Genomic DNA, 15,204 nt, shown 5'->3' with positions numbered 1-15,204 from the left:
CCCCCCCCCCTTTCCGATGGCGGCGGCGGTGGCAGGGTGGGCTGACCTGTGGAGGCCATAGCAAGGGCCGACCTGGCCCCGGCCGGCTCTAGGACAAGATGACCTATCTGCAGGAACTTGAATATAACGTACAACAGACAAACTTAGGTCTTTTCTTAAAAGCGTCAAAATCAACACATTTACATAATTAAACAAAACACACACACACAAAAAAAAACTCTACTCCTAATTGTGCTTTGCAAGTGGTTTTGACTTCACAGAGCCAAGGTCCATTAATATTTAAAAGAAACTAGGCAGACCTTCACTAAGTATAACAAGCACACTACCTTGAAGCACACTTATCTTATGATTCTTTTCAGAAGGATTGCCATTTCAGCCAATTACAGGTTTAATGAACAGAGTGACTGCATTGGCTGCATTGGTTTGGTAGCAGAAAAAAATTTAAATGGCAGGAGCAGATTAATAGATAATAAACCAAAACATAATTCAATGGATTTAAATATCCCATTGCCAATTTTTTACTGAACTACATTATAAAGTTAAAACAACTATAAACCAGAAGAACGGATATGTAGAATGAGTAGTTTAAAAACAATTCACAGGGTTATGACAATTTTTGACAATGTGTGATTAAAGGAGAACAGTTGTATAAAAAGCGCAAAGTTTGAAGAAATGAACTGTAAAATTCAAGGCATATCTCAATCACATTAATTTACTTCTTTCCTGTCAATTAGTAGAAGTGTGTGCTAATGAGTGGAAAAAAAAATACAAACCAAAATAAAATCCATTCGTTTCACAAAAACACAAATTAGATTTGAATTATCTAGAGGGGGTTGAATAACGTTGAGTGCCAAGCATATTGGCATATTATTGTTATTTTTATTGTGATTATCGTTGTTTTGTCGACCGTATAGGTTAAGACAACTCACCCAAAGCTCGGTGCCCCAACTCATCTTGAGGAAGGTGCAAATCCAAAATGGGGTTGTAATCCACAGCACAGAGGCGAAACTAAACACTCAAAAATCAAAATTTCACGCTCGCGGGATTTAATTTACGCCAGTAAACGCAACTCAAACATGGCGAATCACGTCAACAGCATCGGGAACGGCCGACGGGTACGTCCACGAACGTCCCTGACGAACACAGAAGACACACTGACGACTGACGTCACGGCAAGGTCCGACTCGGATTCAAAAACAGGATCTGTTGGCCATAAAACCTGCCACTACGTGCGGCCAGCATTCAGCTTTTTGAGAATCGGACATTAATTCCAAAAAATGCCAAGCCACTGAGCCTTATCAGCCTGTTAAATCACTGTGACATTTGTAAAATATTTATCTTTCTTTTTTGAGAAAATTCGTGTGCTCACCTCCTAGCTTTCGGAAAGCAATATGTTAGTGCTGATATGTTGGCAGAAGTGCATTAAATTAAGAAAAACAATTGAAAGACAAACAAATGCTGGACCGCTTTTGAAATTCTGACAGCTGACCTCAGAAGAGCCCCAAAAGGTGTTTAAGGTATATTTTATGTTCTTATTTCACGAAATTATTCAGGATGACAGAAAAGGAAGCACGCAAAACTGCAGAAGATCTGCAGGAGTGGGCCAAACGAATGGGCTTTACTCCGGGGTCCAAATTTGTTAGTGCAGAAGAGTTTCCAAGCACCGAAGCATTTCAGAAGTTAGTTCTCTTAGTAGTAAATTAATTAGTAATGATTTAGCCTTAAAAAAAATTCTTTATATTTGACCCAATTTGTTTCATCACAGATTATGCAAAGGAAAATCAATTGCTTTCTGGCAAGATATCTTGAAGAATGTCAGACCAAAGAATGAAGTATTGCACATTCAGAAGAATCTGCTTCTTGACCGATTAAGGAAGGGTAAAACTCTTGAGAAGGATCCAGTGAGTCATTCTTAATTCTTATATGAACTTCAACCATTCACCTGCTAATCCTTATATTTATTTCATTGTTGTCAGCTTCCTGGTATTGGCAAACAATTCCTCCTTGCCTCAAAACTTGCTGCACAGCAAAAGGAGAAAACTGAGCTGCTGGAATCCATTCAAAAGCGTGAAACTGCTATTAAGGCTAAGGAAAAAGTGTTAAGGAAATCAGGCCATAAGATCATTGAATTAGATAATCAAGTTGATGAACTAAAAAAGAAACAACTAATGTTTAAACTGAAGGCTGCTGATTGCCGTTCAAAGATAGATTGGTTCAAAGAGATCTCAGATGTTGTCAGTGATCTATGTCCCCCTCCACCAAACGCCAAGCCTTCAACAAATATGTCATCTGATACTGCTGAGGTTTTTATCTAAACACGCTCAAGAAACAAGTATTACTAAAAGTGCTCTTGATTATTAATACCTTATTCATTTTAGGCTGCTCTGCGCAAATGCACTGATGCAATCAGAGAATTTCATTCTAAATCACCTGAAAATGATCTTGAAATAAGTAAAAGTGACGAGACCGAAGATGCTCATTTAAAGCACCTGTGGGAAAAATTTAGATCTAATATTAATGGATGGGGAGCTAAGCAAATATCAGATGCTCTCTGTCAAGTTTTAATGCCAGAACTGATTGATGAGATATCAGCTCTCTGTGCAGATGACTCGACTACTTCAAGGTTTGTATTGTCTGTAACATATAACTATTTTCATTGTTTACCCTCCTGCTCACCGGCGCCTGTCCCCTACACCCCATAGAAAAATAAACAAACAAAAATATGCTTTTGTTTTAACTTTTACAGATCATCTGATGCCCATCCATCTCTCATCAACAATGCTCTTGCTATTTTGCCTGCCAAGCAGATGGAATATGTTCTTGAGTTTATTAATCTGTCAACTAAATCAAAGATTCAGGAAGATGAGATACAGAAATTAAAGGAAGAACTCACTGAAACACTTAGTGTAAGTTTACAATGCTGAAATGATGATTATTTCTTTCATAAAAACCATTTTTATTTGCTTTTCAACCCTCTTTGCACAGCTTTTGAAAGAAAACACTTCTATGCTCAATAAGTCATCTACTAACACACCTGAAATCGTAAAAGTTTGGATTGAAGCACAGTCAAAGAAGGCTCAGCTTTCGGCTAAGCTGCAAGGCATTAAGTTCGAAATTGCTAGACTGAAGGAAAGTGTCCCTTGTCGGTCTGTCGTCTCATCAAGTTTGAAATTAGTGAAAGAAGAATTAGCAAAGCTTGATTTGCAAGTGGTACGCCTAGTGAAATTTTGAAGTGGCTCAAATATGGTTTAATAGTTTACTAATCCATCAATGCACTACAGGACAATGACAAGAAGCAGGTGGAGCAAAATCTAGCTCACATGAAAATGGTCAGTGTCAGACTCAAATCAGCTCAGTCAAAAGCTCTGAAAATGCGCTCTGATTTTAACAGTCAGGTGCCTCAGTTCTTTAAAAGGGCAAGAAACAAGAGTTTTGATTCTGATACAGACATCTCCAGTCCTCGAGAGTAAGTTTTCCAGCTCTGTAGGCACTGTTTTCATCAATTTCAAATATGTTATTAGTTATAATTTAAGTTAATTTATTTTACAGGAAAGTCCCATTTACATCTACAATGATTGAAAACGATAAACTTGATCCAAATTTTACTCTGGATTCAACTTGTCTTTCTGTTGTTGAAAAATTTGGACAGTTACACCCTTTAGATTTTGTTGCATCATTGAAAGAGTCTATTTCCAAAGAAGCCAAATTATTTATCAAAGTGCACTTGGATCTTGTGCCTTTTGTGATTCGTAACGGGTAAGTCCATTTAAAGAGGGATAGTTCTGATAATTCTCTTAATGAAGTTATTCAAATGTCCTCTTTTGTTAACTTGACATTATTTCTTCACAGGAAAAGGGAATCCATGTCCAACTTAATGGTTTTAGCTCCTCAGATGACATCTCATTCTTCTAACATGCCACATCGAAATTTCCTGCAGATTGTGCCTGGTACTCCGTTTACTAGTGCACCTCAAATACTTCTGAATCATTTGTGTGCTCAGAACCATTTGAGAGCTAGACACCTCTATAAAATTCTTAAGGACCTTCCACCTCTCACTGCTCTCCAAGCACCTAGTAAATACATAAATTATTGAGTGCTTTCTGTTTCTATATGTTGTTGAAGAGATCAAACACATCCTTGTTTAACTTTTACTTGACATTCCAGAAATTACAGAAGCATTGCTGAAGCAGATTCCAAAACAAGAAAAGGTTCTGCTAGAGAAGATTGAAAATGCTCATGCATCTGCGGGAAAGCTTGAAATGCTGCTTTCCAAGTGTAGGAGCAATTTGGAGCATTGGTCTGTATTTACTTGTTTCTTTAATTTTCAATCTACATGCTAATGGGAAAAAAGTTAATTTAAATAATATATTTTTTGATATTTATAGGGTGGAGAGACCAGTAAGAAATGCTGTTCCTTGTACGATGATCGTCAACGGACGGACGTTCAGCGAATGGTGTGCACTTTATGACGAAAAGTCAAAGGTAGAAAAGTAAAATAAATTCCACCTGTCTGATGTGCTTCTTATGTTAAATCCAGAATCTATCTATGAATAGCTATGAAATTTTGTAAATATGTGTTAGAAATTAAACTGCGAGTTCCACTCAACATTACAATCAAACAGACTGATTTTATTTATAACCTCAATAATACATATGTCGACAAGTGTTCCACAATCCATGTGTGACTAAAGGTTGCATAGTCTCTGAAGAGACCAGATAGCCATGGTATGAGATGAATATGAAGTTGGGACAACCACTTTACAATTTTAGAGTCATGCATAGTGCCTTTCCTGACCAGAAATGAGGTAGATGATATTCACAATTCAATAAACAGCTGTACACTAGATTTTAAAAAGCCAGACTTTAAGCTTCAAGCATTCAAAGATGCCTGAAGGTAAAAAATTCTTTAAGCTATAACAAGACCAAAATGAGCAATCAGATATGGAATTTTTTATATACATGTCTGATGTTTGATAAGATACATTATCCATAACACTATATTGGTTCACTGGCACAGTCTTGGCCAAAGTCTCCAAATAGCAAAAAATTAGGATGGCCTCTAACTACTTGGCACAGCATCCAAGTATCAGTCAGCCAGTGCACTGATCGGCAGTCTCAGAAGAAAAGATGACACGCACACATACATGCACACACACACACACTCTTGTGACTCAAAGCAAAAAAAACCTCACATATACAAGAAAACTTTCTAGATTCAAAGTCAATCAACAGATTTATTTTAACCACAATAATGTCGAGTATCAGGCAATAGACCTTACAATAAAAAGGCTTACTTCAGAAAAAAAAAAGTTCAGCTGATAAATTATGTGCATATCTTGATTCAATTATAAGACAATAAAAAATAAAACTTTAACCTAAAATTGGCAATAGCTTTCCCGCTAATCTTGAATAATGACAATAGAATATCGGGTAGTTATGACACAGTGTACCTGCGCTGTGCCACATTTCACTAAAACATTGATGGCCTAAAGACTCATCATGACACCTCAAGTAGTGCAGTAACCCCAAGTAAGTTCAGTTTAGTTCAAGAGTAAGAATAGAGGGACTGACTATGGCAATGAAAATTATTAACATGGCTCACAACTTGGGAAAACCAAAGAACGAGGTCAACATCAAAAAATATTGAGTAGAAGGGAGATTTCAATCAGAATCTACTATTAAGTTCACACCTTGTACCAACACCAATCCAGTACACATGTGAAAAATTATCAATAAAGGCTTGCAAAAAGTAGGGAAAGGACAATCTGCCATGACCAAGGATGATCATCATTCAAAAATAAATTCTGCTAATGATTGGTCAAACCAGAAAAAAGGGAGGAAGCAATGGCTCCACCAAAAGATGAAATCTGACAAGTTTATTCGACAGACAGAGAATAAAGTGTCTATGATAAACAGTTTTAACTCCATAGTGTATTGACCAAGCTTCAATCTGCTGTTTCTTCAGGACCATCATCTTCTTCATTCAAAAATGCATATTTATTGGAAGCCACAAAGTTCTGGAGGATAAGAAACATACGAATGGTTAATAACATTTAACTTGGATTGAAGGTATAAAAATAACAGTTAAATTGAAACTTACAGGTATTGGCTTTTCCTCATACTTGGGAAGGCGAGGTTTATCCTCATTGGAATGATCTCTGCGTGACGGCCTGAGACAATTTGAAAAAAATTGTTATTAGACATTTCACGTTAGAAAGAAAATGTTAGTACAGACAGTACAGTGGGTGTCAACAGCATGCTTTACTCATAAAAGAGCAAGAAAAGAAAAAGGGAGGGTTGACATCCTGGTTGCTGACAAAAAGCCCTCTTATCTTATTGGTGTTAATTTGGCCTGAACCCCCCCATCACATTGCACTCACAAATTGAAGTTCAAAAACCACACACAACGTAGCACTTAAGGTATTAATGGTTAGATTTTTAAAACTCATAAGATTGTATTAGAAAGAACTGCATACCGTAGTTAAACCAAAACTACGTACCAACCGCTACTTAAATAATTTTAAGATCAACAAAATGAAAAACAAATTAAAAGTTACAAGTTAGAGAAAACGAGTTTCCTCCAGCCAAGCAACAAACCAAAGTTTCGGGTGGTAGGCTGCGTATTAATTGTGAGTTAATTTGCATATACATAACATGTTTGCAACTTGCAATTTGCAACCAACACACCTATATTTTATTTCCACAAATAGGATCAAACGGAACCATGCCGACAGCCCAGCTGTACCGCGCTCACCTATCTGGAAGATGTTTTCCCTTATTTCCACCACTTCCACCACCACCAACCCTCTCTACCTTCACTTGGCCCATTCCCCTAGAGGGTCCCTGAGGGCCAATACGACCAGAACCTCTGCCACCCTTGCGCGCGTACCTTTCAGAGTTGTTGCCATCTTCTGTAAAAGATAACACTCAAAATTAGAACACATGTTTCATTAAAAGACTCCCAAACAATTAATGGACAAAATAATGAAAAAATTACCTCTGCCGCGGGTGAATTCTCCGTCTTTGTTGTCCCTAGATTTACTCCTGTTGTTGCGGTCCCTCGATACACCTTCCACTTCATCTTGCTGTGACGTCTCTCTACTGCGATTTGGGCTTGAGGGTCTCTCCGAACTGCCTGGAGATGTAGCTCGGTGACTTCCATTATTAGCCTTAGAAAAAAATCAATCAAATAGAATGTTGAGAGTAAAAAACACAGATTTCTTGCCAGGTAAGGCAGATCAACTCACATTAGGTTCAATCACTGGACGGCGTGACCACGCATTTTCTTTGGGAGGTGGAGCAACCTCTACCTTTTTAGTTTCTTCTCCCTGATCAGTACCCTCTTTAGACCTGAAACAAAAATTTCAGAAGCTTTAGTTTCAATAATACTTAAGAATAGATCTGACCGTTGGAACTGTTTCCATTTAACAGTAAAGAGCAATGAAAATAAAAATTACTTTGAATTGTCTGTGCTTCTCTCTCGATCATCGCGGCGAGGCACGCGCTCCTTCTCGCGGTTGAGTCTTTCCTCTATTTCACGTTCACGGGCAGTTGTGTCCACAGGCTTTGCAGCTCCGAAAATTGACGCCCTTGGAACTGAAGGTGCTGGTGGGTCAACAGGTTTCTTTTCCTCAATTTCACGTTCACGGGCAGCTGTGTCTACAGGCTTTGCAGCTCCGAAAATGGAGGGTCTTGCAGATGGTGGTTCAGTAGATTTCTTTTCCTGATCTTCTGGAGGAGGGTTTTCAGATGGCTTGGAACGTGGTGCCAGGTTGAGTCTGGGCCTTTCTTTAGGTTCACCTTAAATCAGATGGAAGGAAGACAAATTAGTACTAAAAAGAACATTAATATCAATTGTTTTTCAGAACGAAGAAATAAGCTGATATACCAGATGACTCCGAGGGAGGTCCATCATCGCGACGGGCGAACCTCTCGCGATCTTCTTCCCTTTCACGATCACCATAGCGTGGGCGATCTCCGCCGTAACGGTCGCCATCCCGATCACCAAATCGGGGACGGTCCCCGTCCCGATCACCATAGCGAGGACGGTCACCATCACGGTCACCATAACGAGGACGATCACCATAGCGATCACCTCCGTCCCGATCTGAACCCCACCGACTCCTGTCTCGGTCGAATCCACCGTCCCTATCCCTGTCACCAAAGCCGCCTCCTCGGCTACGATAGGAGTCACCACCAAAACCACCACCCGACGGCGCGGTTCCAGATCCCATTCCTTCACGCCAGCCTCCTTCTCGGATTTCTGATTCACGAGGAGCACCGAAACCACCCCCCTCTCGATCGCGGCCTTCACGATCACCAAAGCCACTGCTGCCATAGCCACCGCGTCCACCAGGGCGTCCTGATTGATAAAAAATTACATTAAAAAAAACGTATCTCTTCCAATGATAAACAACAAAACAAAACAAACATTTAAAGTACTTACGATCGCCTTCAGGTTCCATCCGAGGTGCTGATCTCCAATCACCTGTGGCTCTATCAGGGTCATCATCCCTACCCATGCCCATGCCCATACGGTCTCTGCCCATACGGTCTGACCTTCCATAGCCTCGGTCTCTATCATTATTTTCTGATACATCAATCCGTATCCTTCGACCTTTCATGCTCTAAATCCGAAAATAATGGATTAATTTTCTTTTCAAATAGTCAAAATTATAAAAAGCATACTTAATTTATTTTTTAAATTACCTTGTCACTGATTTGAAGTGCTTCTATGAGGCCTTGCCTCTCTGTGAATTCTACATATCCATAGCCTTTAAGTTTCCCTGTGGCATCATTTTTTGGCAGTCTTATGTTTTCAATCTGTAACAGAGATTGCACAGAAAAATAGGTAAGCAGTCTGAACAAGGATTTGTTGCAACTACAATACAGCACACACTAAGAAAGATAGATTTTCTTGTAGATCTACTTTCGACCAGCAGGGCAACAAATATACCAACTGGTGTCTGAGCGATCAAACATTCTAGCCAACTCAATTGAACTCCAACAGAGCTAATATGGCTCTAAGGAGTAGTTGAGGGCATTTATATCAGAAACATTTGTATCAGAGCTTAATAATGTTGGCTATCTTACGACCAGAAATGCAATATAATAGCACATTGGTGTCTGAGCTGCCAAATAGTATAGCAGAGTTGACTGAACTTTATACAAGGGATTCTGGCCTCTCAAAAGAAGTCAATTGCATTACTAATACATTATTTTGAGACCAAATGTAGGTTTACTTACGACCAACAAAGTAATGAAAATACTAACTGGTGTCTGAGCAACCCGGTAATCTAGCACAATAACTGAACTCTCTCAGAGCGAGTAGGAACTCTGGGAAGGAGATATGTGCAGAACGATGAAACTACGTAGGTAATTACTTTCCTCTTTTGAGAAAATAAATTATTACTCGTGTAGAACAATATATGCTAGCCAGTTACAAAGTAAAATAAATTTATATTGTTTGTACTTCTAATCAAATGATACTATGACGAATTGAGCAGCAGTGACATAGTCAATGACACTAGGAAGACTCACCATGAGATCGCCAAAGAATTCCACAATGTCCTCTTCAATGAGTTCAAATGGGATGTTGGTGATGTAGGCCACATATGGAGGGGCATTGGGCACTCGTTCATCATCACTGCCACGAGCAGAGCGTGGAGCAGTTGGTAAAGCAGATTTACGGGCAGCAGCAATCTGAAGCTCTATAGAAAAAAAAGTATGTAATCAAGCAACAAGAAGTCTCCACAGCAAATAGGTTGAAAATTAAATGAGAAACTCACCACGCTCATCAATTTCGACTTCATCAGCCCAAGCTGTCACTGGACGGGTTTCCGCCAGGACTGTTGTGAGCTCCACCTTCTTCCATTTGTTTTTCTTGTTTTTCTGGCCTGAAAAAAGTCAAGAATAATTTATAACATGATTTCATCACTATACCAGATGTCAAGAACAGAAAATACGAGTGGAAAGGTGGGAGGGAAAATGAATATTAACCAGTTTACAAGGTTGAGTCATAAAACACTTTGAAAATTGATAACTGAGTAATTAATTAAATGAAGTGAAGGATCAAGAGACCAATAGTTTGATTGAAATATTCGGTGGTTAGTAACACCCGCAGTGAGTGAAGGTACGGATCGCCTTCAAATTTCAGGTGGGTTAAAATTCCTAGACAAGTTCACTTCTACGGGAGGCAACAAGGAAGAAGCAGTTCAGAGCATCAGTGCAAGACGAGTGTCACGATAATGCAAAGATCCGCAGTAAAATACCTACTCATTTTTCAGAGGTGAAAGCTGGCCGGTAAATTACCCCCAAATCCGCCAACTAGTCAACCAGCTTGGAATTCTGGACTAACCACGAGGTTGATCTAGCGGGGGATTGTGGATCTGACTATAACGAATTTTGGGGGGTCTGAATAGGGGTTACTGGGTTCAAAACAAAGGGGGATGCATTAAGTGTGTATTGTACCCCTTCATGACAACAAGGATGACAAGAAACCTCGTAAAATGGGAAAATGCACTTCACGTGATTTGCACCCAACTACGAACCTGAAGCAGCCATCTTGAAGAACACAAATACCTCTCAATCGAGCCAACATTCACGACGAAACTCAATGTTGTGTTGAGAACTTGCGAAATGAGTACAGTAGTAAATCTTTAAAGCTTTTTCATTAGTCCTACCAATTTTTATGTTAGAAATACATCTTGGTCTTTTGGGCCAGAATTATTTCAGCTCATCCCGGCAAATCTAGTTCTGAAATTAGTCGCGAAGGTTTGATAGCCACGGTCATCCGTTGCCACGTTTTCCTGCTCTTTCGCGCATTATTTCGAAATAGATATGAGTATGGAGCGGGTAATACCGGCATTACCGGCACTGGATGTTATGCAGAAAAGAACTCAAAACCTAAGCATTGCTCATGAGACTGAATCTATAATGAAACGAAAGCAGAAGTCCCTCAAAGCGAATTGAGCAATGTAAGTGGTGGACGCACGAAACATAACGAAACACTTCGGCACGTACAGGACGCCGCGATGCCAAATCTCACCCCTTTTTAACAGTCCACCAAATTTGTGTTCCTAACGCTGACAGAGGAGGACTAATAATAACTAATCACTACCAATTTGAGTCCTTATTTCTATACTACAGGCTATAACATTGCACTCACGTCTGAACTGCCACAGTAAGTCATTTAGTAGTCTGTCTACACCGGCAGAGCATCACATAGTGCTTCACATTTTTGCTAACAACTGATATTTTTATTGGTGCTGAGCATGCAAAAAAATATCAAAGTAGCAACAGAATGTACAACGATACGATGGACACTCATCAAAATTCCTTTATCTACTTTGTACTTTCTAGATCGATAGCCACAGGAAAACCCCCAATCTTTATGGTAGGATTATAGGAGCTACATCTCCACCAACACATACAACAATAAAGATTTACCCTTTGATTTACCATTCCCATCTCTAGATATCTGGTATTTGTAAAATAGAAAGGACTTGAGTTTCAACTGAGGAAGGTTCGTTTATATGTTTTTAGACCAATATATTTTTGATTATAACACAAACAACTTACAAATGAAAAATACAAGTAACATTCTGTAATTAAAAATTATTGATGCCAAAGTATCACAGTTATTTTAATCTTCTGTCCAGTTAACATCAGCCCAGGCTGGAAGAGATGTTTCATAAGACCAATTGGGACCCTCATAGCGAAGAGCATGAAGATACATTATCAGGTCCATTGGCTTTGGATCCCTGTACTGCACATTACACTCAGAACAAGTGGGTTCTCTTGTGAGCTTTTCAGTGCGAAAGTGAGGGTCAGGTTCATCATGATTTGTTTGGGTAGCAACAGAATTGAGAGGGAGATTATCCTCTTCCCTGGATAAATTTTCAAGATCGCAACTTGAACATTCATTGTCATTGCTATCACCAGTTACAGTTTCAACAAGAGGAATAGACATGACACCTGCACCTTCGCTTCCATCCAATCCTAGCCAGTTTTCAGCATTATGGATATGAATTAAATCTTGAATAAGTTCATCATCTGTCTTTCCAATTTTGCCCCCTTTTCCTTTCTCAGGTCCAAACACAGGGTGATTGTACAGGGGATCTCTTAAAACAGGATATCCTAGATACTGTAAGTGCACTCTAATTTGATGCATCCTGCCAGTGTGAGGCATGCACCGAACCACACTTATGTTAGTTTTTGGATTAAAGCCAACTTTCTTGAATGTAGTAGAGCATTCTTTCCCTTTAGCTGAAACTTTGCAAACACCAATTTTAAAGCTCACAACCTCTATGGGCTCAGTGCATTCAATTTCTTCAAAAGGGAAATCTCCCTCCACTCGGCATACATACTCCTTATGCACCAATCGATTTCTTATCTGCTCTTCTAGTTCTAAAGCTTTTCTGACAGTTCTCCCAAACATCAACATTCCACTTGTTAATCTATCTAAACGATGAATGGTCCGTAAATTTTTAAGATTATATTCTTTTGCAAGAATAAATACTATTGTGTTGTGCCTATATCTACCACATGGGTGTACGGGAATGGAAGCTGGTTTGTTAATTACAACAACATCTTTGTCAATGTGGACAACTTCGATAGGACTAGCCACAACAGGTACTTCATGGCGATGCACAACATTTGCCAACAGGTCATTGTGTTTTAGCTTATAATCGACAGATACTTTTTCATAATTAACTGTAAGAGATCCTGCCTCAATGCAGCGTTTATACTCATGAGAAGGGTGCGCCCTAAACTCCCTAGAAAAGACATCAAGTACAGTATCACCCACCCAGCGACCCTTCGTAAAGGTAGTAAATGTAAAATAGTAGGGATAAACTTTGCGTAAACCTTTGTCAAAATAGTACGTTGTTTCACTGAATCGGTCATCTGAATAACCAGGCCTAGTCTGCTTCAGAGCATTAGCATTAATTATCTTTTTAGCAGTATCAGGCAAAGTTGCATCAAGTTCTAAATCTTCAGATTTTATGTCACCTGCAGATGTGTCTGCTGGATTTTTCTGGTATGTGGCATGAGACTGAGAAATTGTGTCTCTCTCTTCAAGTTTTACCTTCTTCTCTCCGATCCCCTCATCAGTATTTCCTGATAAAAGTTTTCTTTTAAGATCTCGTTTTTCTCTTCGCCTTAGCTTTTTATTGTCTGCAAGTTTGTCAGCTTCTTCATCATCTTCATTGTCAGACCAACACTTCACGAGAACTATATTGGAATCTTCGAAAGACTTTGCAGAGCTACATTGAACAGCGACTGATTTTTTCTGAAGGTCATGAGAAGGCTCCTCTGTTCGAGCGACTGTTTCCTCCTCAACCTCTTCAGCTTTTCCTGCCTTTGCTGACATCGAATCGAGCACTGCAGAAGAGTATATGACAGGTTATGGTAAACTCACACTATGACAGATAATAACAACTGAACACAAGAAGGGGCACAAGGTTCCTTAAATGCAGCTTCCAACGTACGGAATCAAACTTACTGTTTTGAACGTCGTCAAAACACGTACTGATCACAATTTTGTCCCCTAAATCAGAGCAGTGCCGAGAACAGGTGCTAGCGATGGTAGTTCACTACTCCACACAGAAATTCATAACCTCGCGCTAGTACGTTCGTTCCAATCAGACCAACAAAACAGTTGATGTTTGTGCCCGATTCCATTTTGGTTTGCACTATAATTTTTAAAAAATCATTTTTAAATTTTAATTTTTATTAAGTTTTAGCAAATTTCCCCACTCAGTGTTTCAGCTTGAAAAGCAGAATTCATCTTCGTAATTGTCATGTTGGTGATATTGAAGTCGACCATAACTATCGATTTACTTTCTGCTGTGTTGTTTTGTTTTCTGTTCCCTCGTTTTTTGTCTGCTACTGCTACTGGCGCTAGTAGTGGTAAATAAACATGACATTTTTTTGGTGTGAACTTGTTGCCATAGGAAATGTGTTTTACTCTGAAGTCTCATTCAACCCTTCCATTACAGACAAATTTTGCCAATGTTTATAAAACCCCCACTTGACCTCTTTCGGTGTTTTACGTATCACTTATTCATGAGGCTGGACGACAGGCACCTGCACACTGTACTTTAAAACGCATCTTCTGTTTTCAAATTTTGACGCAATGAGCAAACTGAGAGATACTGGAATCCTTCAAAGAGATGATTTTGATGCTGGTCCGACTAATCTTGATGAAATTGAGCCAGGCCTCTGGTTGGGTAAGTAGACATGATGGGCCATAGAATGTACAATGTGTATACTGACTACATCTTTTCACTTCAAGATAATTTTGCTAATGTCCTTTTTTTCTATTTTCAGGAAATTTGACAGCAGCTACGGACATTGAAACACTCCAATCTCACGGTATATCACATATTTTAACAGTTGATTCATGTTCTTTGCCATGTGCAATCACAGAACGCCGAGGGATGGTGACAAAATTTTTGAAAGGTTCGTTTTTTGTTATTTCTGTATGAACTATTTATTTGTTTCTATTGTTTGCTTACCTAGACATTTCATTGAGTTTTCCCTCATCAGTCACAGACACTGCGCAAGAAGACTTGTTGACTATACTTGATAGTGCTGTAGACTTCATTGCTGCATCGCTTGAAAGTGGAGTTTTACTAGTTCATTGGTACGATTTAAATTTTTTTAAGTTTAAATAAATATTCTATGGCCTTGTGACTAAGTGACTTATTACATTTCTTTGTCCTGTTCCTGTTACAGCTATTTTGGGGTATCCCGAAGTGCTGCTGTGGTTATTGCATACATCATGAAAAAATATTCGATATCCTTCGAGTGTGCCTTTGAAAAGTCTGTAAATCTTTCTTTCATTTTATGAGTGTGCATTTACTCTGAATAACTTTATTTAAAAGTCTCTTGACCTATATTTTCCTTTTGCAGGGTTAAAGAAAAGAGGAGGTTTGTTGGCCCCAACCCAGGGTTTCAATCTCAGCTAAGGCTTTACTATACAATGGGTTGGAAATTAGATGGCACAAATCCTCAGTTCAAATTGTACAGGTTACACTGCGCCGCTTTTCATGTCAGCAAAGGTATTTATCAAAATAAATTTTTAAGATTATATTCTTTTGCAAGAATAAATACTATTGTGTTGTGCCTATATCTACCACATGGGTGTACGGGAATGGAAGCTGGTTTGTTAATTACAACAACATCTTTGTCAATGTGGAC

At 39.0% G+C, this 15,204-nt stretch overlaps 5 protein-coding genes across 9 annotated transcripts in view; 2 read left to right on the top strand and 3 right to left on the bottom strand.

Annotated features, from left to right (window-relative positions):
- LOC113215135 (formin-binding protein 1-like) overlaps positions 1–1,170 on the bottom strand; it is a 65,049-nt gene extending 63,879 nt beyond the window's left edge. For all 3 annotated transcript variants that reach the window (XM_052277708.1, XM_052277709.1, XM_052277710.1), the window contains exon 1: positions 930–1,170. In XM_052277708.1, the coding sequence (XP_052133668.1) occupies positions 930–953 (24 nt within the window). In that variant the 5' untranslated portion in view covers positions 954–1,170. The remainder of the gene's footprint in view (positions 1–929) is intronic.
- A 247-nt stretch (positions 1,171–1,417) lies between these two features.
- LOC113213391 (uncharacterized) lies at positions 1,418–4,619 on the top strand. The gene is made up of 11 exons (XM_026432440.2): positions 1,418–1,679; positions 1,766–1,901; positions 1,977–2,303; positions 2,379–2,623; positions 2,747–2,906; positions 2,986–3,210; positions 3,282–3,466; positions 3,550–3,756; positions 3,850–4,073; positions 4,165–4,297; positions 4,386–4,619. The coding sequence occupies exons 1-11, from the start codon at positions 1,555–1,557 to the stop codon at positions 4,492–4,494; spliced, it is 2,076 nt and encodes a 691-aa protein (XP_026288225.1). The 5' UTR covers positions 1,418–1,554; the 3' UTR covers positions 4,495–4,619.
- Positions 4,597–10,690, bottom strand: LOC113213392 (eukaryotic translation initiation factor 4B). 3 transcript variants are annotated; one of them, XM_052277704.1, is made up of 12 exons: positions 10,551–10,690; positions 9,789–9,896; positions 9,541–9,710; positions 8,710–8,823; positions 8,447–8,627; positions 7,889–8,362; positions 7,458–7,800; positions 7,248–7,350; positions 6,998–7,169; positions 6,755–6,911; positions 6,101–6,170; positions 4,597–6,017 (listed from the first exon to the last, which is right to left on the bottom strand). In XM_052277704.1, the coding sequence occupies exons 1-12, from the start codon at positions 10,561–10,563 to the stop codon at positions 5,946–5,948; spliced, it is 1,977 nt and encodes a 658-aa protein (XP_052133664.1). In that variant the 5' UTR covers positions 10,564–10,690; the 3' UTR covers positions 4,597–5,945. The 3 variants fall into 3 exon arrangements, with proteins under 3 accessions (XP_052133664.1, XP_026288226.1, XP_052133665.1); XM_026432441.2 differs by having other exon boundaries at positions 6,890–6,911; positions 10,551–10,684; XM_052277705.1 differs by lacking the exon at positions 10,551–10,690 and adding an exon at positions 10,276–10,543.
- Positions 10,691–11,509: 819 nt separating this feature from the next.
- LOC113213393 (pseudouridylate synthase RPUSD2-like) lies at positions 11,510–13,525 on the bottom strand (the record flags this gene model as incomplete). Its single annotated transcript, XM_026432443.2, is given in 2 exon segments — positions 11,510–13,383; positions 13,505–13,525. Coding segments are annotated over 2 exon segments (1,740 nt in total). The 3' UTR covers positions 11,510–11,644.
- Positions 13,526–13,762: 237 nt separating this feature from the next.
- The window catches only part of LOC113213439 (dual specificity protein phosphatase MPK-4-like), a 14,725-nt gene continuing 13,283 nt past the window's right edge, over positions 13,763–15,204 (top strand). The window contains exons 1-6 of the mRNA XM_052277707.1: positions 13,763–13,911; positions 14,001–14,231; positions 14,332–14,463; positions 14,551–14,647; positions 14,740–14,826; positions 14,917–15,065. Coding sequence (XP_052133667.1) covers positions 14,138–14,231; positions 14,332–14,463; positions 14,551–14,647; positions 14,740–14,826; positions 14,917–15,065 — 559 coding nt within the window. The 5' untranslated portion in view covers positions 13,763–13,911; positions 14,001–14,137. The remainder of the gene's footprint in view (positions 13,912–14,000; positions 14,232–14,331; positions 14,464–14,550; positions 14,648–14,739; positions 14,827–14,916; positions 15,066–15,204) is intronic.

This window comes from Frankliniella occidentalis, unplaced genomic scaffold (assembly GCF_000697945.3).
Source record: "Frankliniella occidentalis isolate FOCC.00 unplaced genomic scaffold, Focc_3.1 Scaffold11, whole genome shotgun sequence".
NCBI classification, from domain to species: Eukaryota; Metazoa; Arthropoda; class Insecta; order Thysanoptera; family Thripidae; genus Frankliniella; species Frankliniella occidentalis.
The sequence above is the reverse complement of the archived record's forward strand: the minus strand, read 5'-3'. Positions and strand labels throughout refer to the sequence as shown.

What these genes read in the sequence shown, in the direction of transcription:
- LOC113213391 (XM_026432440.2), top strand. Translation starts at nt 1,555, where the DNA reads ATGACAGAAAAGGAAGCACGCAAAACTGCAGAAGATCTGCAGGAGTGG. An exon ending in AAACTCTTGAGAAGGATCCA is followed by an intron (nt 1,902 to 1,976) that starts GTGAGTCATTCT and finishes CATTGTTGTCAG; the next exon opens with CTTCCTGGTATTGGCAAACA. An exon ending in GATGACTCGACTACTTCAAG is followed by an intron (nt 2,624 to 2,746) that starts GTTTGTATTGTC and finishes TAACTTTTACAG; the next exon opens with ATCATCTGATGCCCATCCAT.
- LOC113213392 (XM_052277704.1), bottom strand. An exon ending in AATTCTTTGGCGATCTCATG is followed by an intron (nt 8,824 to 9,540) that starts GTGAGTCTTCCT and finishes TCTCTGTTACAG; the next exon opens with ATTGAAAACATAAGACTGCC. An exon ending in ACCTCCCTCGGAGTCATCTG is followed by an intron (nt 7,801 to 7,888) that starts GTATATCAGCTT and finishes ATCTGATTTAAG; the next exon opens with GTGAACCTAAAGAAAGGCCC.